This window comes from Typopeltis vanoorti, chromosome 8, assembly GCF_054136105.1.
Source record: "Typopeltis vanoorti isolate ZY-2024b chromosome 8, IOZ_Tvanoo_1.0, whole genome shotgun sequence".
Taxonomy (NCBI): domain Eukaryota; kingdom Metazoa; phylum Arthropoda; class Arachnida; order Uropygi; family Thelyphonidae; genus Typopeltis; species Typopeltis vanoorti.
The window spans coordinates 65,819,902-65,843,780 of record NC_143556.1 but is presented as its reverse complement, the minus strand read 5'-3'; the positions used below and the strand labels follow the sequence as shown (position 1 = coordinate 65,843,780).

The following is a 23,879-nucleotide window of genomic DNA, read 5'->3' as shown; positions in this document are numbered from 1 at the left end:
CATTACCCGGGCAGATCCTATGAGGACAAAGTTAGGAACTTCGGTCCTCATTTCAAGAGAGATAGTTACCTCCCCTGACTTCCACTCAGGATTGTCTGAGTCATTGTGAACCTGGATTTCCCGTACAACTCCCCACTTAGAGAATACACTGTGAATTATATCGTTGTTCTCTGCGTATCTTAAGGGTTCTCAGGATGCTCCCAACCATGAAGGGAGATACTTTTACTTTGCCACAGTCAAACCTTTTGAGAAGCTTTTCTCTGGTCTCGATATTTTTGGTCACTACCTGGTATCTTCCTCCCCCATAAGGGGTAAATCCAAAAATGTTCTCTGCGCCGACGCAGTCTATGATAGCTTTCGCCATCGCCCTTGCCGGTATTGTGGCGTCAACCTCAATTCCGAGGGTACGCACACGCGGCAGAATGGAGGGCATGATCAGATGGGGGAGCCTAACTATTCCCACCACCAAGTGTTTGATATTTCCCCAGTCTGGGGTTTAGGAAGTTCTGCAAATTTCCCGTTAAATATCGTGAAACCCGATGGGACTCGTACCGATATTAACGGTTAAGAACAGAAACTATACACTATATATATATATATATATATGATCTAAGCCAAAAGGCCGAGAGCTAACCACACTACAGAAATGATCCTGTGAAGTATGAATAATTGAAATCCTTTTTTTCTAATTTAGATCGATGATAGTGTTTATCATAGAATGTATTGAAATTACTAAAATATTTAACCACTATACGATATTATAATTGGTGTATGGTGAGCTCTGCCATTCGGTCTCTGTAAAAATGGGCAACTTAATAGATGGCAGGTGTTGCCAACTGAATTTCTTTCTTCTACTCATTAATTTAGAATAAGACAACAGAACAAGAATGTTGGTGTACACACCAAAATACATCGTATATTCAACTCCATTCATCAAACTGAGTAGCACATAGTGATAACATTACTGTACTAGAAATATCTTAATTCGGCGTCTAGTGATCAATGGGCGCTGGCCTACTAGTTATGTGCCGACATGAGTTCAACACGTCGATAGTTTTATTGAGTATATGTCACAACAGTATGTATTGTTCTCTTTCAGCCACTAGTAATCAGCTTTATTGAAAAAAAAAAAAAAAAACTGGGCTCAAATGTGATGAACATTTTATTGGCCTTATTTTCAAGCTAGGTTGAGTTAATCGATCTCAGACGCAGAGATCTCTTTGGGAAACTGGTTTTTCCATTTGCAAAACAAACAAACGCCTGAGAACATAGCTGGTTTATTCATTATAAAGTGACTGAACACCCATTACTTGGGTATAAAGGATCAAAAGCTATCATCTGATAACAGACATGCATGCTCAGTTCTCTCTCTCTCTCTCTCTCTCTGTGACACATATACATATTCATATATATTCATATGAACATGTGACACATATATAGCGCGCGTTATTCTAATCTAAGTGACTAAAGGAGTCCTGATGAGTAATATAAATGATAAGTTGAAACGTTTATGAGTCCACATGATACTGACGCTAATCTCTTAATCCTTCGAAGGAACACAATATTGTCAGTTATTTTTTATATCTTTCTTCATCTATCCTCATTAGAAATGTTTTATGGCGTACCTGAGTGGAGGGTTCGGAGTCTTTTTAATTAGCTTCTCTGATATTTATGTTCGTAATTTGTTCATATCCTGATCTGCCTTAATGCTTTCCTTCCTCTTCCGTGCGGTCTTCTATAATTACCGGTTCCCTTTCCTTTTTGTGCTTATCGTACCATATGCACATATTTTTCTCTCATGCCTTCACTCCGTTAAGGAGAATGGCTTTGCATTGTGCGTGGTATATGGCGGACAGCGAGTGACGGCACTAGTTTAAGAAACTGTCATAAAAGAACTCATCATGGAATTATGTGAAGCTAGAATAACTCCGGAAATTACATGAAATGCTATTTAAATTCTGACTGGGAATAATTATATGCTTAAACTTCGTCTTATTAATTAGAAAGTTCGCATCTTTTAATAATAGCCTAAATATTTTAACTTATCGAGAGTGACTTAAATTAGAACTACGAAAAATCTCATCGGAACTCTAATCTTGTATTAGTCAGTGAACTACACTGTATTAATTACCTACTTTCCAGTAGCATTTTGTTATTTCATTAAAAGGACAAGAGAAGATATTTAAAAACGTTGTCGTGAGTTTTGAAATTTAAAAAAGCATGAATTCTATTTACGGGGAGAAATCTAAAATAAACTCTAGGAAAAACAAATCTCGGCGATCTCTTGAGAATTTTCCTTATAAAAATTAACGTTAATGCACCATATTGCGTTCAATATTTACAATGATTGATTTTTTTTTTAGATTGCATGAATATTCTAACTGCAATCTAGTATTCAAATATGAAGCTAAACGAGATTTACGGCTATCCATCGTAATAAATTTATCTGCACAATGAAAGTGTTTGTACATTGACCTAGGAACGATTTTCATATATATTATTACTATACATATATATATATATACTACTACTACTACTGATATACATAATACTGATATTCTTGAAAGTCTGGAGATTGTAGCTGTTTGGGAACATTCTGTGAGGAAAGCTGTTCCAGGAAATAGGGATAAATTAAATGAAAGAGGAGAAACAGAATAGATTTTCATCTGAAAAAAAAAATGTGTTGGGCAGCTTCTGTTGCTCGTTTTAATAGGCTTAGTGGAAGCGGTAGAATGATGAATGCCAGTTAACAGAGTTAACTAATAATTATCTATTCCTCTATTACCAGAATTCACTACACATTGAACTGGTAGGAATTCTGCTGAAGCAACTAAAACTATGTCGTATTCTCCTACGGATTTGTTTATTTTGCGGAAACTTGGTTTGGTTTCTGTCATCTCCTCATAAGACTGACCAAATTGCCTTTTGTTTCAGCTCCCGTATAGAGTTCCTCGCCTCTGGAAGGAATTCCAAGGCAGTTCTTTCAGTTGAAGGACACATATCGCGTTGTTCTCGCGACTGCGTAAGGTGCCAGTAACCATCACATAATTAACGATATCTTATAAAGAGAGATTAGATTCTTAATTTCTCTCTCTCTCTCTCTCTCTCTCTCTCTCTCAGATATCGTTGATAACTGTTCTCTACGAGAAGAGATATAAATTATTTACATGTAGAAATTCGGGTTTTTCGGCCCGTAAACTCAAGAAAATCGACCGTACAGCCCACATTATTTCAGACAGTAAACACATCCTGTTAGGGTTAGGTACTAAGAGATGTTAGCACTTGTTTGCCAATCTCTTCATCGGTTGCCGATTATAATTAGTGATAGTCATGGGCCAGCTATCTCTGATTGGCTACCGGTGGATATCAAACTGTCCACTTAGTCTCCAAAAAGCTAAATAGGGTTAACAGGCCTTGCCTACGCCCTATAAGGAATAAAAGGCGTTAGCTCATTATTATTTATTATATTCATTAGCAAAGAAAAGGTTTCTTGAATTTTGTACTTTTGATCAACCATAATGCAGTTTAAATGCTAGTTATCAAAATAATATCTAAATATAGTTTATTATATGGCCAAATTAAACATATGAAATCTGCTCAGAGTTATTCCAAGAGTGATAATGATGGGCAATTCCACCCCCTATGAGACCTTAGAATTCAGAGCTTAGTCTCTTTAAGATAATCTTCTTCGATAACCCTTTTTTTTTTTTTAAAGAGACTATGGAAACATTTATCGAACTTTGATTTGATTTTGGGATGAATTCGTCAACTTTCGTTTAACGCAAAATTCCGATTTTTTTTTAATTTCGGGGGATTGCGTTGCGTTAACGCAATGCAATCCCCCGAATGGGCAAATATGTATGCTATGTACCGAAGTTCCATTCTTGGCCAAAAATTGCTCTTTTCTCGGTTAGCAAACGTGGCATGAATTTTGCTGAAACGATATTCATGTTCAGACCTCCCGTTAAAAGAAAGTTGCATGAGCTTATGGAATTTCAACTCTTCTACCATCTCGGCCTAGTTAACCTTAAATAGTTCAAATTAAAGTGAACACTTTCTCCACCATTTCACTATACATTGATGTAGTGAACACTGACTCTGAACAGCGGAACCACTTTTGATTTGGATATTCTCTCTTCTTTAAATCGACGATAATGCTCGAAGACTTGCGAACTTTCGATAGTAGCAACTTTACGTGTCATTTTCACCAAATCACGTTATTCATTAACCGTTTTTCCAATTTTAAAACGAAATCCAATGCAGACACACTGCATCGAATTTTCTGACATCGTAAATTTCCCAATGAAATGAAATAAGTTTACCTTGATTGACTTACCACAAGCCAATCAAGGTCATAGTAAGGGCAAAGTTTAAGATCAAAATATACAACCAGTGAGAGTATTTTGTGTACTGGCCTCACAGTAAGGTGTAATGAGTTATTTTTATATAATGCATTTTGAACAATGATTTGCTAAATTAGCAATTAGTTTTGAAATTTTAAAAATTGATAAATAAAAATTTAAATGTATGAACTTTTCTATAAATTAATGCTATTTTAAGAGGTACTTATCTAAAAGTTTGATGTGTTGTTTATATTTATGGACGCAACTAGAGCCATAAATACGTATTTTTTGCATCCAAGATAAAATGATACTTGTATATACTTTTCAATTTTTTTTTCCTGGAAGCAATAATTATACATCCCCCCCCCTCCCAATATAGAAGATACTTCTGATGATTTGTCCTACATTTATATTTAGAGATCTCTTTTCAAAAACAATATGGAATTTCAACTCTTTGGGATTTATTAATAAACATCAATAAGTAAAATAAATATTTGTAACTGTAGTTTTGTATGAATTGCTTTGAGTTCGCTGCGCCTAGGGAGAAGTCCCATCCTAGTTAACGCCCTAGAAATCAGAATACAAAAATTGTTTTCTATTAATTAAATTAAATAACTATAACCGATTATCCCAATATAAATTCGATATTTATGTCAGGGACAAGAATAAATAACATATTTTAGATAAGCAAGCACGATGCAAATTGCAGGATAAATAATGTAGTCTTGGCCACAAGAGAGGTATTCGTGGCTTAAAGTAAGTGAATAGGCTGAAAACAATGCTTATTACTTTTGCATCTGTTGAGATGAAATATATTTCACCTGTTCCTTTATTATTTATTTATTTTGCTAATTAAGACTTGTTTTTCAATGACAGCGCCACTTTGAAGAAGAAAAAAAATTATTTATTTATATATACTGTATATATTTATTTATTTATTTATTTATTTATAATTATTATTATTATTATTATTCGTGACACTTCCAAGGAGTCCGAAGACTCATCGCGGGAGGACACCTACAACTGTCTCAACCACTACACCGAACCTCTATAGTTCGCCCACCGCTTGTAGGTCCCTGCTTCGCGTCTTTCCAAGAATAGTCGATTCATGCTGAAGGGGAGAAAGAAATGAATAACGTCCGAATTGGTCGCCAACACGCGAAATTACGTGCTTTATAGGTAAAATTTTCCAACTGTTATACAAGCAACATAGTTAACTACAATAATCATAAAAGAGAAGTTAATTTTCCGACCGGTAATAATAAACAACTCATCCCACAATACGGACTGATTACCCTATCATCGGAATGGGTTCTCCTTTTTCTGAGATGCGCAGAAGTGTCGAGGGACCTCTAATCGGTGGGCGAACTATACTACGAATCATCTCCATCAACGCCATCTACCGCCTACCACCACTACCACAACTAGTATTTTTTTGTCTGTAAATTGCGTGTGTTCTGAAGGGCCGATTTGTCTGTATTTATTTATTTATTTATTTTTAATGCCTGGCATACGTAGCATTTTTGATATATGCAGCAATGGATCTATTGGCATAATTGTGGTCTACAACTTGTAATTGTATTTTTTTTTTCCTGATTTAATTATGTCTGCATTTTTCTTTCATTTCAGTAACACGTCCAATATAATATCAAAACTATTTTTAGATACAAAATTTTACAATTTTAAATATATTATCCAGTGATATTAAGTGCAATTTAATTAACACATAAATCTAATATTAATAATAATAAACTATTTATTGGATCTAGTTATTGAATAAATTTATTTATTCTATAGGAGTGGCGAGTGTAAAATTGAGTCTGCAATAGTGATGGTGATAGATGATTAGTGGTGTCATCTAGCGGCAAACTGTGAGACATTTAATTTGTTTTCCGAAAGTATTCATTCCCCCCCCCCCCACCCCCATTACTGTGGTATAAGGTCTAACAAATTGTAGAAAAGAACAGGAATAAACTGTTCTTTTGCAGATGAAAATGATTTTTTATGACAAGTATTAGCATATTGGCACATGCGCACCTAACTTTAGACACAAAAGAAAGGAAAAAGAAAAAACAAACAACAACAACAAAAAAAAATCTTCCACTAACCTGTTATCGTTATTCCTCGTCCGTTCTTTGTACGTGACATTTTTCTGGTCATTTGCTTTTCTTGTACACATTACAGCTCCACCTTCACTCATATACCCTCGAGCAATGTCATCCACCTCTGAAATACACGCCTTCAATTCCTCCCTGTCACTTACATAGCCAGAGAGCAGGTCTATAGCTTTCTCTTTTGATGCATCGCTTTCCTTAACGTCTTGGATATCAACTTCACGTTTCCTATTTGCTACCATGTCCACGGACGATTCCTTATTGACTGACATTACTGTCTTTAAATTTTCGTATTTGACATCATCTTGGGGTTTTTGTAAGTGTAAACCAGCAGGACGTTTGGGATGAAAAATATGGCCCGGAACAAGAGGGTGTATTCTGCGGCCATAACCATAAGAAGTCCGCGGTAATGGCTGCATGGGTTTGATGTGATCTACAATATCGTCAATGTCTTCTAATTTTTTCTGACTTAATAATTCTTTGCTGTCCGCATTTTTATCTACAAAAAAGTCCTTTCTTTCATTTTTGTTACCGGCGTTGTCGTTCTGTGACAGTTCTTTATTTGAAACCACTTCCTGAGTATCGGTTCGTAATTCGTTTTTAGAATGATCGGAGTGAGTCAAGTGTGTTTTTGATGTGACGTTATCTCTTGCCGTAGGATGAGAAGGTAATTCTTTCTTTTGCTCGTCATCTGGTCTCTGTTTTTCTTCTTTAATTTTTTTTTCATTGTGCACTTCTGTTTTTTCTGACGTTAGCGACATCTGATGGGAATTTGTATCATCTGTTTTCTTTGCTGCCAACAAAGCTTTTTGAGTAACCGCATCACTTTTTTTCCCCGATGCTAGCGAGACCTGCTGGGAATTAGGATGGACAATAATGGAAGAACTTGCATTGTTTTTAATTTCCGATAGTAATTTTGCTTCTGAGGATGCAGGACAATTGTTATAGCATATGGAAATGTTTACATATGTTCCGGTATCTTGGGAATTGTTTTCTGCGTTGGGAGTTCCTTCTGTGTTGTTTTTCTTCTTTTTGAGTGTGTTGTTAACCGCTTTTTTTGTATCTTTTGGAATCTTTGAAGGTTCTTTCGACGTATCTCCGCCTACAGGCATTACAACACTCGAAGTAGGACTGTTGGTGGAATTAGTTGGTGACATGTTCATTGCACCTCTAGCTTTATTAAGAGGAATATCTCCAGTATTTCGATTACCACTTCTATCCGTAGATTGACTATAGTCCTGTTTTCCATGCGTACGGGATGCGAACTGTTTTCTAGTGGCCGGTCTGGATATCTTTGACAGATCAGAAGAGCTGTGTGAATGTTTGCTGTTCACAGTTACAACCTGCTTTGATTCTCTTTGCAGACTTTGAGCCATTGCTTCTTCCCTGGGCTTGGTGTAGTGTTTATCACCTTTTTGAATAAATCCTGTTTCTGCTTCCCCTCGATACTGGAGCCGACTTTCGGATAATTTTTCTTCTCCAACGTCACCTAAATCAAATTTAAAAAAAATTTATTGAATTTTTTTTTATTTGAAAATATTTATTTTGTATTATAATATTAAATGTGTTCATAGTATTGCATAGACAAGATTAATGGTGATCAGATGACCACACACACTGAGATAATGACGATTTTTTATTTTTAAAATATCATCATCATCATCGTGCATATCAAGGATTTAGACCTAGCGTGGCCTGTTCCGGCCTTAGAAGTCATCGTTGAATCTTTTAAGAGGATGTCCTGGTTTTCTTTTTCCTAATGGCTTGTACTTTAAGGCTTGTTTTGGTAATCTTTCTATTTTCATTCTTTGAACGTGTTCCATCCATTTATGTTTATATTTTTTAATTTTTTCTATTACATTAAAATATTCAAATTAAAAAAATTGTAAATTAATGGTAATTAGTAATAGCCATATACAGAGTTCTTTCAAAACTATTAGAAAGAAAACACTTTTTTTTTTTTCGTTCGTCCACATTTATGAAACATTTCGATATGGCAGGACAGATTTCACTGAGCTTTAATTCATAGCCAGAACGGGAGTATTACATACGTACAGATGAATAGAAAAACGACCTAAAAATATTGTATATCCTTTCTTTTTTCTTTTCTTTATTTTTCATTATTTTATTTATAATGAAAAATTTATTTATTTTATTTTATTCATTGATTTTCTGACAGTTGTGGGACTTCTCTCTTTCATCCATTAATTCAACTTTAATTGATTAAATTTCAAACAATTTTTACACCGTTTTGGTTTTTAAATGCAAAAATCTTTGTAACTTTATTTCAAATATGCAACTGAACACGAAATAATATGCTAAAGTATTGTACAGAACTTCTAAAACATTTATAGTGTTATTGCTGATGAATGTCATTCATCTCACACTTTAGTGAGCCATAAATGTTCAAGTAGTTAGAAAACAAATACGTGCTATGTTTAAGCAGCGTCTTGATGTTAAATGATATGCAAGAAGAGAGAGAGAGAGAGAGAGAGAGAGAGAGAGAGAGAGAGAGAGAGAGAGAGAGAGAGAGAAGAGGTAGTTATCACTAAACAGACCTTTTTCAGTATCACATCGATAATAAAGTATTATGAAAATAAGTCGGTTATGTTACATAGAATGACTTATTTTAAACTGGTAGATAAAATGTATTAAAACTTAGGACTTTCGGTATCATATGGTGAATTCAAAGATGTATACACAGAGACGAGCTGCCAAAATCTTAACAACTCTAACCCGATTCCCTATATAATTTCTGATTTAAGGGATGTGCCACAGTACATATTTTCTGCATCTTTTCTCAATTTCACTTGCTTTAACGGTACACTTTTGTCATTCTGAACAAATAAAATCTTCACGCATTTGTTAAGAATTTATTCCGAGAATTCCTAAATGTGATAAATTTGCACAGTGGGAACATACAAGATTTTTGTCTTCGATAATTACGACATTTGAAGTTTATTTTGTATATCACATATTTTTCACACGTTTTATATGATTAAGATCATTTTAACATTTATTATTATTATTATTATTATTATTATTATTATTACGTTACACCTCCAAAGACTCATTGCGGGAGGGTACTCTATTTCTCTCCACACATCTCGCTGCCTCTCCTACTACTTAATTATCCAACTACCCGTAGTGGCACTACTACCATCAACGCCATCTACCGCCTACCATCAACAACAACAACGGTATTTTTTGTCCGTAAACTGCGTATGTTCTCATGGCCGAAAAAACTTGCTACCTTCGTATGACATCGACTAACTCATCTTCAATTGAAAAATCCCATATAAAGATTCCTCTCGCCACGACGAATATCGAACGCAAGCTCGATTTTAACAACCAGTTCGCGCGAACTTTTACGAAACGGCTACAGTTCATCAGCGCATACACTTGTATCTGATGACATTTGTTTGGAAGTCCGAAGATTTCATGAAGTGTCGTACAAATTGAATAACCGTACATTCTATATACTAAAAAATCGAATATTTTATTAAAGGAAGCTCCTACCGTTTCTTTAAAACTTTTCTTTTATTTAAACTAAAACATTAATTTCTGAGCTATGAGAAAAGTCGGATGATCATAAGGCCGTCAAAAACTCTTCCAGCAGGCAGTCATAAAATTTATTTCGTTTGAAAATTCTGAAAAGATGGAGAGAATGTTTCTGATATTTTCGGCAATATGTAATAATGTTCTCCGAATCTAAAAAATTCGTGATTCTGCTTGAAAAAAAAAAATAATAACAGAGTAGCAGCAATAACAATCTTTCTCTCTCTGTGATATATTCTTCATATCACACAGATGATAGGTTTATTTTGTACTTGTACTTCCGGTATTCTTTTATCAAATAAATTCATAAATACTCTTCATTTGAAACAGCGTCCATAATTTTTCCCATGTCTTCAAAACCTGCTGTTTGAATAGACGGTGACCGACTGCGATATATCAGAACCCATCCACCATCAATTTACAGTTGAATATCAAACTCCACAAACAAATTTTTCTTATCTCTATCTCTTCATTCCTCTTTATTTTCATTCTTTGGAACAACCTTTCTTCATAAATACATGTCATGAAATGTTCAATCTACTTAACAAAAGTTCATTCTTTGTTGACAACCCTGGATCTGTTCATAGCGCTATGAGTCCAACAACCTTTCTTCTTTGGAAGAATTACCATAAAATACTGTAAATTATGAAACTGTCCCTTGTTTAAAATAAATTCTATTTTCAGAAAAATAGTTCAATATTTTTGTTATAAAGGGAGTTTTTAAAGCTTGCATTTTTTTTCTTTTCTTTCTATTTTTACACTGGTTTATTGTAGGTGAAAGGCATTACGTGGCATAAGGTCGAAACACAGACACATTAGCAAAGCACGTGCACCCAAGAAGCCCAACCCTTTCCGCGTCAGCGTAATCATGGGGTGGTTTGTTGAGTAGCAACCGAAGTGGTTGCTGGTTATAGGAGGAGAAGATATATGGCGTCATGAATAGCACGTCCTTTAGGGGTCAGTTACAGGGTGAGGGTGAGGTAGAAGGTTGAGATGTCTGGAGTGAAGTACTCTCTATTTATTCGGAATGTTGGTGTAGGTTGAATACAGGAAAAGGTCATTAAAGGAAACACTACAGTGATCTCATAAGGTGTTCATAATCCGCCAGATACTTGGTTCAATTTCTTATTCATTCTTTCGTTTGTATATTCATTTCATCATAGCTTCAATTTTTGTGTGCATTCATTTCACGTAATTGCTGTATATCCGGGATGAATATTCTTCTAACAATTCAAACTGCATTCAGTCTATTATTATACGCTGCAATTATAAACAATAACAAAATGAAGGCAATCACTGAAACATATCGTATTTAAAGATAAAGCCACTAACCGCTTTTTTGGGTTTTCTTTATCTCATTTATTATTATTATTATTATTATTACATTCAGAGAATTAACTCCGCATGCTAATTTTCTTCAGCTATATAAACGTGGCTGAGAACTACGTTGGGAACTAAAAATCAACAGTTTTTTTTTTTTTTTTTTTTTAAATCCAGTTAATAGCTTAACATTTATTGAAAGAAAGAAAAGTCATTAATGCTTACCTTTAATTTCTTTTAAGTCATCTGTAACTTTTTTTGGTGTACTTTTAGAAGGTGGTCTTAAACGTGTGCTCCCGGTGTTTGAAGTAGGTAAGCAAGGCAATAATGTTTTGGCAAGTGGCGAAGGCGATAAATCATCATTTGTTGTGACATCGGGTTTCGCTTCATCAGACGGACTGGGAGTCGTCTCGCCTTGCTTCGGTCTGCTGGAGCAATTACCTTTCGGATTATTTCGTTTGTGAACATCTGCTGGAAATGTCGAAACAGTTACGAACACGGAAATGCATAATTATTAGTTACTACGACTGTCTTAAATGAGTTATTAGAAATATGGAAATTGCATTCATTATCAGAGAAGAATTGTACAGTAAGTGTTAAAATAAACTGAAACAATTCATTATTATCTTAAAGAATTAGGAAAGAGTGGTAAATAATATTCTCTGCATCTTGATTAAGACGATCACAACATAACTCGTCTGTTTTCAACATTCCTAAACCATTCTTTAGAATAGTAGTCGAAATGAATGTTTCAAGAAAATGCCTGATATTAGCATTAATTTCTTCAAATGATTCGTAGAATGAGTTCACAACAGACGTCTTATTTCTGAATACTGCACCTGAGGAATGAGAAGGACGTAGACAGTTTAAATGCCTTTTGAGACATTCAACTGTTATATGAAGAAATTGCGTGATTTTTGTTTGAATAGAGAAGCCACATCCAGTTTGTATCGATAATTTATGGTTTTCATCTTCAGATTCAACTAAATAAAGTCCAAATATATTATATACAGATACAACTCATCAAATGGTAATGTAATCAACGTGTTGCAAGAACACCTAGTTATTCAAATCAGAAAAACCACAAATGTTTTCTTCTCCATGAATCCCGATAACATTACAATGTATTTGCGGCCAACTAGGTTGGGAGGGGGGATAGCGACTCCTGTCTCCTGCGGATTTGAATTTCGCTGTGACGTGAATGTTTGCGAATGTCTTCAGATAAAGAAGATTTTAATAACCCGATGTGAACCCACCACACCACTTATTGGAGGTTGAAGCGACTTTCGAAAAGTTTCATGTTCGGTCTAGAGAGAGAGAGAGAAGGACCTGGATTATCTTATCCTTAGCCCACCTGAGGTACTAATGTTCGATTATAATTTTACTTTTCTTCAATGGTATTATCATAACAAACTTCTATATAAGAAATAAATATTCTCTTTGGTAGGCGATTGGTTTTTGAAAGTTACCATTGAACAGACAGACTAGACCCGTCATTGCAACCATATCTATACGAAAGGCAATAGCGCTCTGAAAAACATCTTGTCGTGAACATCAAACTCAAAATAATTAGGGCACAGCATAATTTATATCACGGGAATGCAAACAGTTAAACGAGAAAACATGAATAAAAGTAAACCGAACATGCTGCATTACTAGTAGAGACTATCTATACAATTTTCATACAGATAGCCGTTAATAAATGACTATCTGTAGCAAAATTAAATTATGCAGTGTATATAGGTGCATTATTTATTATTGCGTATGGAAATTTAAAATTAAAACGGATGACATATGGGAGAATAAATAGTTAAGTTCTCAGTCCTTTTCTCTTAAGGATGATTAGAAATAACTAATTATATATTTCGAAAATTCCTAGTGGTTTAAGCAGAGGGGAAGTTGAAATCACACTCCATCTTCATTTACGTATCGGACTCGATGCTTAAGATCCAAGTAAGTTGGCTTCTTGCAAATCTAATCTGAGCAGTGATAAAGTAATCATTTCTATTTCCATAGCCTGCTATGTTCTATCAATATATGTGCATTTCTCTAGCAAGTTTTTTACCTATTTTGCAGGGGAAAAGCATTGTCTTCTCGTGCGAGATCGACTAAGTGACCTTCAGCTGAAAAGTCTTCATATAGTTCTTCATATCCTGGACAGTATTTGAATTGAAAAGTATTTGAATTCAATACTTTTCAACAAAAGTACGCGGTTGCTATTGACAGTGCTGAAATGAAATAATATTAGGAAATAATTTTATATTGTTTCTATTGTCAAAAAACTTACAATATTCATACTTTTTGGGAATGTTTTTAAAAAGGAATTTGAATATATATATATATATATATATATATATATATATATATATATATTCAAAATCCTTTTTAAAAACATTCCCAAAAAGTATGAATATGGTAGTTTTTTGACGATAGAAACAATATAAAATTATTTCCTATAAAATTTATAAAATATTATATAAAATATATATATCACAGTACAACGATGATGTGTCCCAGAGCGTGCGTGAGAGAGAGAGAGAGAGAGTATACGTGTGTAATATTTTACAGCTAATACTAAACACTTTTTTTCTTACATTTACCAGACAAGTTGGTCGCTAATCGTACTCAATTTCATTGCTTAACATTAAATGCCATTAGCACCCACTAAATGGAGATAAAGTTTTGCCAATGCTTACATCAAGCTGTCAACTTTATAAAAGGTTGATTGATGACACTACAACGTAATGTTAAGAATGATATAAAGACGATGACATTACCATCATCAAGGATGACTTATTACATCCCAAGCAATGATCAGTTTGTTCCAACCGGTGCAATTTACGCTACGGAGCGGAGTTGAACCGAAGTTAAGTGTTTTGATAATCGCCACTGCCAAATGTTCTTATCAAAGGGGGGGAGGGGTTCAGCTGCAAATAGTTTTATCAATATTAGTTGAATACCTCGAAGGATATTTCCTCTGTTCCATTTGTCCCTTGGTATGATGGTGGAATTGGTGCTGTAAGGCTCTTCCAAATAACGATTAACTCCATTGCTTAAAATCTTGTAAGGCTAGCTAATTGCTAATAGTACAACTACCACTAGATGTAATTAAAGTTTCAATAATAATTAAATCATCATTAACAATTTTTCATTTCTTAAGAATACATTACTTTTAGAAAACTCTCAATATATGAGGATTAAATAAATTTTAGCATTTTTACGATACTATTTTTTTTTTCAAACTCATGTTGTTTGGAGAATAATTATCATTTATTTTCAGAGGGCTTGCCGATTTGTTGAAGATATTATTAAAACAACCGAATAAATTCAGTGAAAAGAGGGCGTTCTCCAACTCACAGTTTATTGTAATTTTTGTATACAATTTCATGCATTTTATTATTGTAAATTAATTCGGTTTTTTATTTTAAGAAACAGTTTTTAAGTGTAAGGTTTCTTGAAGAATCGATCCTTTTTCTCGTTTTATTTCTCAAACTGCAGATGACATATCTAAATATCTAAACCTAACTTATTCTCATTAAAAGTTATCTACAGTAGCTATTTCGTTCTCGCTATTTTATTTTGTGAACATAAATTCACAGGATATTGACCTATGAATTTTAAAAAAATTACAAAAAATTAAATGGCGTTTAATGGCACGATCTTTGCAATGAAACTTTGTAATTTTACTGATTAAATACTTGGTTTGAGAGTCGTTTAGTATTATTTAAAATCAGATACACACCGGCTTGTTTCGCTCACTAGCATTGATAATTTTACAGGGTGGTAGGTAAAGAAAATTTGCAAATTAAAAATCACCACTCGTTAGAATAGTAACAATCAAATTGAGGCATCTTAGCATGAGCCATGTCTTTTAGGATTTTTTAAATAATTACTGCGAGTAGTTTAAATCAATTATGAATTGTTGACTCATAAATCGTTTCTGCATTAACTGAATTAACATTACCCCGATAAGTTTCGCTGTCATCCATAAAGACGGTGAAACATGTCGGAGTAACATTCAGTTAATGAATAAAAGATCTACTAATCAAACCTGGTTGATTATTCATAGTATTTTAGGATTGTTTGGAGATCACTGTTGGAAAGGCTGAAATCAATTATGTTGAGAAGTCTCAAAAATAGCTTCTAGACATTATTTACAAAAAAGGGGGAAAAATTCTGGGCTTTTGCATCATTCATTTACCTAGAAACATTTCAGGATTGGGAAAACTTACGTAAAATTAAAAAATTCACTACCATCATGGTTCCTTCAACAGAAATCAGGGCTTTATCTGAAATTATATCTAGAAGTCACTAATCAGAAATCTCTCAACATACTTCCATTCAACTTTTCCGATTATCATCTCCAAACAATCCTAAAAGCAGATGACGAATGCATCGCCGATTATTCGTTTTGACTATTACTAATCTAACAGTCTATTTGAATTTTGGTTTTTAATTTGCAATTGTTTCTTTATCCGCCATTCTAAAGAAGCCACAAAAGTCTACGCGTATCTGATTGTACATAATATAATATAATACCAAACGCTTATTAAATAAATCTGGTATTTAATCAATACAGTACAAGATGTCTTTTTTTTTATTTTATTCAAAAATTAACATGAAAAAATAAATAAAAGAAACCCCGACTGGAAACAATCATCGTGATATAATCTCAATATAATGAACAGTTAGACCAAGGGATCAAAAACTGTGAGCCAAGATACCCAATGTTTTTCCATAATTGAAAAACATTGGGTATCATTGGGTAGCCAACTGATGACTTCTCCCCTTACAAAAAAATTTGTGTAAGGGGAGAAGTCATCAATTGACTTACTCAATTTGCATTTTTATTTAAACTAATTATACAAATTGAAAACTCTGCTTAATATCGGGATTCATGAAAATCAAAGAAACTGACTGTCCAGCTAATTTGTCAAAACAGCGTAGCGACCTTTTGATGTATTTCTTCGTAGTCAACATCGCATAAGGTGCCCTTCGAAAGATTGATGAGCCTATCATACTGTTGTTATTATTAGATCATTTTCTAATTTCTTTCACGATTCTTTCTATGATCACCATAAAAGTGTCAAGCTATGCTTTTTTATTAGTTAAACGTAAGTGACATTTTAATCAGATAAAGGATTGAATAAAAACGAAGTTCCATCTTGATTAACCATAATATATTTCACTCGTATGCCTGTAAGTGCATGTAAATTTTGGATAAAACTTTTACTGAGCGTTTTCCTAACGATTTTTCTAAGCAAACGTTTTTTTTTCTGTAGATATAATACTTTATTATTGTTGGAAGCTTTGAAGATAGGAAAGAAACAAGCAAACGTATTACATTTTGAGTGGACAGTTATTTTTCTGGTAATAAACTGCAATTTGCTTTCCAGCCACACACTGTACCTTTTCTTGCGGATGTAAGAGAAAGTACAACAAAGAACACAAATAATATGAAAAGAATGAATTTGAATAGCAACTGTGAATGTGGAATTTGAATGTAGGCTAAATATTTGACATATAACTAGAGGTGTCTATAATAACTTGCAACACTTAAAAAATACAATAAAACTTACCACTTGTACCTGATAAATGTTTTTACTATTCCTAAAATGTTTCTTCCAAATAGAAAGATTTGTAATCGGACAGATCATTATGAAACACTACAGGACGATGAATCACAAATGCTGCATTCGACAATAGTAGTTTAGATGGTCATTATGACCATCTAAACTTTGTGCTCATTATGACATGGATATGTAGACATATCTATGTCATAATGAGCACAAAGAATTAATCTAAAAGTGTGTTCTTGATTAGTTTAATCTCTCCTCTCTCTTTCTCTCTCTCTCTCTCAAAATTTCTCACCTAATAGGTATAGCAAATTCCATACACTATATTATGATATTCATATTAACATAAAGAACTAAACATGTAATAATAATCATCGCAAAGTTGACTGTGTACGAACATATTTATTTATAATATATTCAACATTTATCTCAAGATGAAAATTGATTTCAGCACAAAAGTTATCTGCAGTTAAATCAACTATTTTTTTTTTCAAACATGATATTGAGTTAAATTATACTTTTGTTTTAGTTGTTTATTTAAACAACTAAAACAAAATTATTATTAGTCATAATACTGCCATTTAAACAGTATTATGACTAATGATACCGTGTATTGTATTGTGAATTAGATACAATATGTAGGAATTCGTTAATAAGCAATGCGTTGAATTTTAGAAAACCTTATTTATTATTCAACGAATTCACAAGACTGGCGAGCTTTCTGTCTAAGGATTTCGAAAATTTACATGCATAACTGAAAAGAAGACACAAAGTTGGAACGATGAAAGTTAAATAAATAATAAATTTTAGATGAAACATTGTTTATACCAAGGTAAAGAAACGCAGCTATTGATTGCTTTGAGTCGAATAATATAGAGTCAAATGAAATGCATAATTATTGCGTATCATGTTTGAGTTGAATACTCATAGCTTACAGGAAGAGTCAACATTTTTAATGAATAAAATATGAAAGAAGTTCCTTGAGAAGCTGCGTATATTGAAAAGAATATACGCAACAAGGAAAAATAACAGTTTATAAAACTTGAGTATCACTACAAGTAGATCATCATCACAGAGTTGTCCTTACGAAAATGTAATTTTCGTAAGGCAACTCGCGGATGCTGAGGATTGTATTTCGTAAGCTCTCAGGTCAATTTAGGAAACGTTCGTAGTTTCCGCAAACATTCGGCTTTCAAATAGTGTTGGATCTAATATCCACTTTGCTTATGTAATTTTACATAAGCAAAGTGGATAAGCAATGGCGCCGAAATGAAGCCTTATAGCTCTTCCTTTAGTAATTACAAGTACAATATTTCTAAACATAAATAAAACGTTTTCTATTGAATTAATTAATAACCCCGGAATCGTATGCCGTCTTCAACTATATTTGCAGAGGCCCGTTTTTTCCCCTGCTACCAACCTGATTGGATGGATGAAGTGGCAGCACGAAAAATACCATGTTTGATGTTTAGAGTAGCTCATGTAACCCATAATAACCGACCTGCGGTACTAATGTATTATAAACAAAGCCCATTGTGGATGGAATTATAAAAAAATATAAAAAAGTCTTCTACTTCTGTGTTTCGACTAAAAGTTTTTGGCCTATTAATTTAGCCGTTCGCTTGCTGGGACCGTAAAAACTTGTATATTAGTTCCGATTATGTCAGAGGAAAAATATATACAGTATATAATATATATAAAAATTCTCGCGTTAGAGACAGGAGTTCAAAACTTATCTCGTACGCAACGTTTATAAGTTCCTGATACTGAGATAAATGACTAAATTCTATCTTTTCAATTTCAAAAGTGAAAAAAAAAAAAAAAGAAATATGGAAAAACAAATTTTGAGATCAGGTTTTAATACAATATTCCAGAAAATATGCAATATTAAATTTCCGTGATTTAATATAATAATTTTAATGTAGAAAATATAACTATACACATTGATTTACATTAATACTACTTTACATAATTTTCAATTTATATATAAATTTATAATTTTCAATTTTTTTAGTGTCGTATATATCTGAAACAACTAAAGAATAAAGTATCGAATTTCATTTCATGAAAAAATATTTTAAAATATTTCTTCTTCTTCCTATCATGGACTTTAGGCCAAATGACCTGTTCCGGTCTCATACCATCGCTTTCTTGGTCGTCTAATCTTCTTTTTCCATTTATTTTATATCCGTATAGATATTCTAACCATTTTGTTTATATTTACTTATATAAACAAAATGGAGCAAGCCGAGGTAGCTTTGATTTGACGAGCAAGCATCGGCCTTCGATACACAACTCAAAGCTCAATTATTGCCGCGCAAGCTTAAGACGTCTTCTGTCTACAAAAATAAAAGCCTAAATGGAATGCTTATAAATGCATGCATTTATTAACAAATAAATATTACTTCATGTTTAAGTTAAAGGATATTACATCCCATATCGTTTCTTAGCCGAATAAGAAACTCAAAGAGTTTCATGCCGAATATAGTAGAAACTATATAAAGTTCGGTGATTCCAAGCGTAAGCAAATACCTGGATACTCAGCAACCGACCCTTAAGGTAGTGCAAGCTGAGGCAACTCATGTCTAAGGTGGAACAAGCTCCGATCACTATTCTTGATATTTACCTATAATGTGAACTTAGCTCCTAGGAGCTGTATTTCTGTTCTACATTATGAGAGTAGGTTCTGTTCGCTACAAACTTGATATTAACTAGGTCTACCTACTCACTGATGAGACCTCAATAAAGGTTGAAACCGGTCTGGGTAGTGACCTGCTCTCATAATGTAGAACAGAAATACAGCTCCTAGGAGCTAAGTTCACATTATGGGTAAATATCAAGAATAGTGATCGAAGCTTGCTCCACCTTAGACATGAGTTGCCTCAGCCTACACTACCTTTAGGGTTAGTTGCTGCAGTATCCAGATATTTGCTTACGCTTGGAATCGCCGAACTTTATATAGTTTCTAATATATTCGGCATGTAACTCTTTGAGTTTCTTATTCGGCTAAGAAACGATATGGGATGTAATATCCCTTAACTTAAACATGTCATATGTCGCCGAATTGAAGCCTTTGGCTCTTCATATATCTAATAAAATATTACTTCTTTCTCAATTAATGAGCTTGCGCAGCAAGCATGGAGAATTCGCCCCTGCAGATTTTTCCCATTTCTCTTCTGTCATTTGATTCACGTATGGTTTCTATTTTTAAATCAGCGCAATTCTGACATTGTCGCCTACTATGGGGATCTTTGAATGAAGAATTTTTTAATTTGGTTCATAGTTATTTTCGTAGTATTTCTTTATGTTCAAATACCGAGTTCATTATTCTCATGTACTTTGCGAAACATGAATTCATTTATGTCGTTATTTCAGTTGTAATATTATCTAAAGGAGAAAAAAAAATTACCTTTTCCACTATCAGCATGTCGTTCTCTTTGTAACTTTTGCTTTGAGTTTAAGCTTTTAATGTTCTTTCCTTGGAAAGCAACAACTGGAATCCCTTCACTTGATTTCACTGGGAGATGAGAAACAGACGATGATGATGAAGTCGATGATGGCCTAAATATACAAAGGGGATTTAAATTTCAGAAAATTTTGCTTGTATAATATTTCAAATTGTATCACCGTGGTTTTCAGAAAAAAAAAAGCATATATGTAAAATAAAATTTCATGCAAATATTATAGTTCGAACACAGACTTGCATAATTATTATTGCACATCAGTGAGACAAAAAGTGATTATAATTGCTAATGAAAAACAGGATATGAACAGTCAAGTTTTTAAGAAGACGATTTTTCTAATTGACATTTGGTTTAACATTAGCTAATTATTCAAGGAATAAAGTTTACTGTTATCATTTTCTATATGAATTTTTGACAGTTTTGATTTCAGATCATTCTGTGGTAATCCCTTTATCACATGTTCTGGCTGGCTGCCACGTTAAGTCTATGAGAAAATAAGTAATGTGGCAAAAAAAAGAAAAAAAAAACATTGAAATATTCATTCAAAGCTCCAGGAAAAATTAATCATAGAATGTTTTCCTAAAAAGAACTGTTTTGTAATAAAAAAAAAAACTCTTTGTAACAGGATTTATGAAAGATATACGAAAAACTGGCAGTCTGTCTTGCAGAAAGTAATTACTGCAGCATTATGTAATCAACAAAATTACCAGAGAAAGGCTGTTACATTTGAGACGCCAAAATCGATCTTAAAGCACATGAATATCGACCTAAAACTGCATAACTATCGGCTACATTTCTTTTAAAAACTTAGCAAATATTATCCAAAAATGAGAGATTTTTGAAGAGTTGCTTGAGGATTTTATCCAATACTGAATAGATACAAATTACTCATGAGTGCGTTACTTACTATAATGGGTGATCTCACAATATCGTATTTGGTTTTAGAGGGTGGATAAATGCAAGAAAGCTACTAGATATAAAGAGCGATTTAAACAGAACAGGCCATAGTGTTTTTTTCTTTTTATATATAGAGAATGAAAGTATTTATATGCTCTATAAATCCAAGCCTTTCTCTGTTGGTGGATTAGTTAGTTAGAAGGGTTAGTTTCTGCCATTTTTCTACTTCCAATAAAATGGCTTCCTCTTCTCCTGTTTACGGACAGTGTATGTCTAGTAAGATAAAATTTCCAGCTACTTTTAAGGGCTATTGACTGAGTTTCTTTGGGCACCAACCGATAGAGCTGACCGACAGATACGCCACCTACGATTGGTACACCTCGGACATACCCAAAAGTATGGAATAAATAATGGAAAAGACTTCCTATTTTACTGCTGATAAGTGAATGCGTCCGTTAACCTCACGATGACGTTCATGAATGTCATCATGAATAAACTTTGTAAAGATGATTCAAAATATTTTAAGGAAATTCGTCTTCAGGAAACGACGAAAAGTAAGTATTAATGCGGAACTAAAGTAACAAGGAACAATATGAACAATATATCATATCCGTTATATTGATAACATCAGTATCGTATTTTACGACTTAACGAACAAGACATTACTTAAATCTTTATAAACGAAAAATAAATTCTGCAGTATCATGGCTGCTCTGTTTAGTAGGGATAACGACATTGTGTAAGAAAGTGTCGCATACACCTTTCTTGGCATAATGAAATCTTATTTGCAAGTATTATGGAACAGTGCCTTCATCGATCTCTCTTTTCCTTTTTTTTTTAACTACCTAATACATTACCATTACAAAAGGAATAAAACACACTAAGCCTGAAATAATTATAAAGATAGTTCAAGTTACAATTAGATTCTATTATTTATAAATCTATTATTACCGTGAGTCCACTCGATCTCCTGAAGCAATTGCACGAACAGATGGTTTCGTCTGAGGGATGAGAGATAAGAACGTTGCTACTTGTTGAGCAGCGACCTTTGTGCTAATTGGAGTAGGTCCAGGTATAGAAGACGAGCCTAATCATAAAAAATACTATCGTAAGTTGACATAGCTTCAATTAATAAGTTATATATAACCCAAATGCGTTTCAAAATTTATTGTTTCAAATTATTATGCGTAGTTTTTCTGAGTTAACCATTTGTTTTATACAAAGGGAAGTAGACGATCCCGAAACAATTTGTGGAGGTCATTTCATGCGATCTATCGAAAAGTAACACTCACAGCTGCCTTGACTTTATGAAGATCCCCTACTCGTTAGAAATTCATTTTCGGAAAGCAGAAGTTGCAGAGTACGCAAGGTGCATTAATTCAATGTATGTGGTGTTTCATGAACCAGGACAAGTGTGAAATGACCTGCGAAGTGCGCCGGAGTGCATAGGCCATTTCATTCTTCGGTAATCATGACATGGAAACTTCACATGAGACAATAGAGATGTCAGTTCGTGGAAGCTATATCGTTTAATTAAAAGCATGCCGGATTCTCAAACTTCTTCACAGCGTCTTTCATTTTGACTTGATAGTCTGTCCTGTCTCCAGAGCTTTCACACATTTAATCTGCTTGAAAACAGTTAGAACCCTATGAAGATTTAATATTTAATTATTTCCAAAAGATGATTTAACCAGAAGAAGAAGATCAGTCTGTGATCTTAATTAAAAAAAAAAATTGCGAATTATTCCCTCTCATAACAGAAATCATTCGCTTAAATTTTCTACTGAAAACGTGGACAGACTGACTAGCGAAGACAAGAAAAACACTCAATAAGCCACACTGATGTCAGCCACACAAGACTTAGAAGCTTTGGGAGGTGATAAAAATGTAATTAGCTGCCAATACTTTGTATCCATGGAAAAGCTAGTTTTCAAATTCCATTGATGCATGAAAAAAAAAACAACTTTTTTTTTTTTTTTTTTTACTCATCAAGTTCTAAGTGGGTTTCAGAAAAGGCTAATACGGTTTTTCAATCTCACAAAACAAACTTTTATAAACTCGTTAACATTACAGGTACAATGTAAAAACGGTGCAGTCAGCTATGTAAAGAACTCAACAACCAACGATCACTATCAGATCGTAACAAAACGAATTAAAGTTTTCTTTAAAAAAAGAAGAATAACAAGCAAAGCAATAATAATAACTCTCAATATTGTTAAAATAACTAGAGATAGTAAGCTGGAAAATAAATTTATGTTCAAAATTTTTTATCGGCTGACAATCCACTTCACTAAATGTGTGGTCTCTCTAAGAAGCAACAGGAAAACACTATCCTATGTATTCAGCAAAACAACAAACATCTGGAAAGGCACTACTTTTTTCTTCGAGCACAATAACTGCATTATATTAACTGTCCTACACATGCTACGCTTATTGATCTTCATGTGCTCTCTCTCTCTTTCTCTCTCTCTCTCTCTCTCTCTCTCTCTCTTACAAGTTTCTATTGGAAAATAAAAAATAAATAAATAAATAAACAGACGGTTTGTCGAAGGCAACCGAAATTACTTCCACGGATATTAATATCATCTTTTGACTATGTCAATGACA

The 23,879-nt window shown here is 33.5% G+C and overlaps 1 protein-coding gene across 1 annotated transcript in view; it reads right to left on the bottom strand.

The window, feature by feature from the left end:
- The window catches only part of LOC150104065 (uncharacterized), a 387,411-nt gene that overhangs the window by 297,646 nt on the left and 65,886 nt on the right, over positions 1-23,879 (bottom strand). The window contains 4 exon segments of the mRNA XM_090396391.1: positions 6,452-7,946; positions 11,561-11,803; positions 20,321-20,472; positions 22,224-22,359. Coding sequence (XP_090252517.1) covers positions 6,452-7,946; positions 11,561-11,803; positions 20,321-20,472; positions 22,224-22,359 — 2,026 coding nt within the window.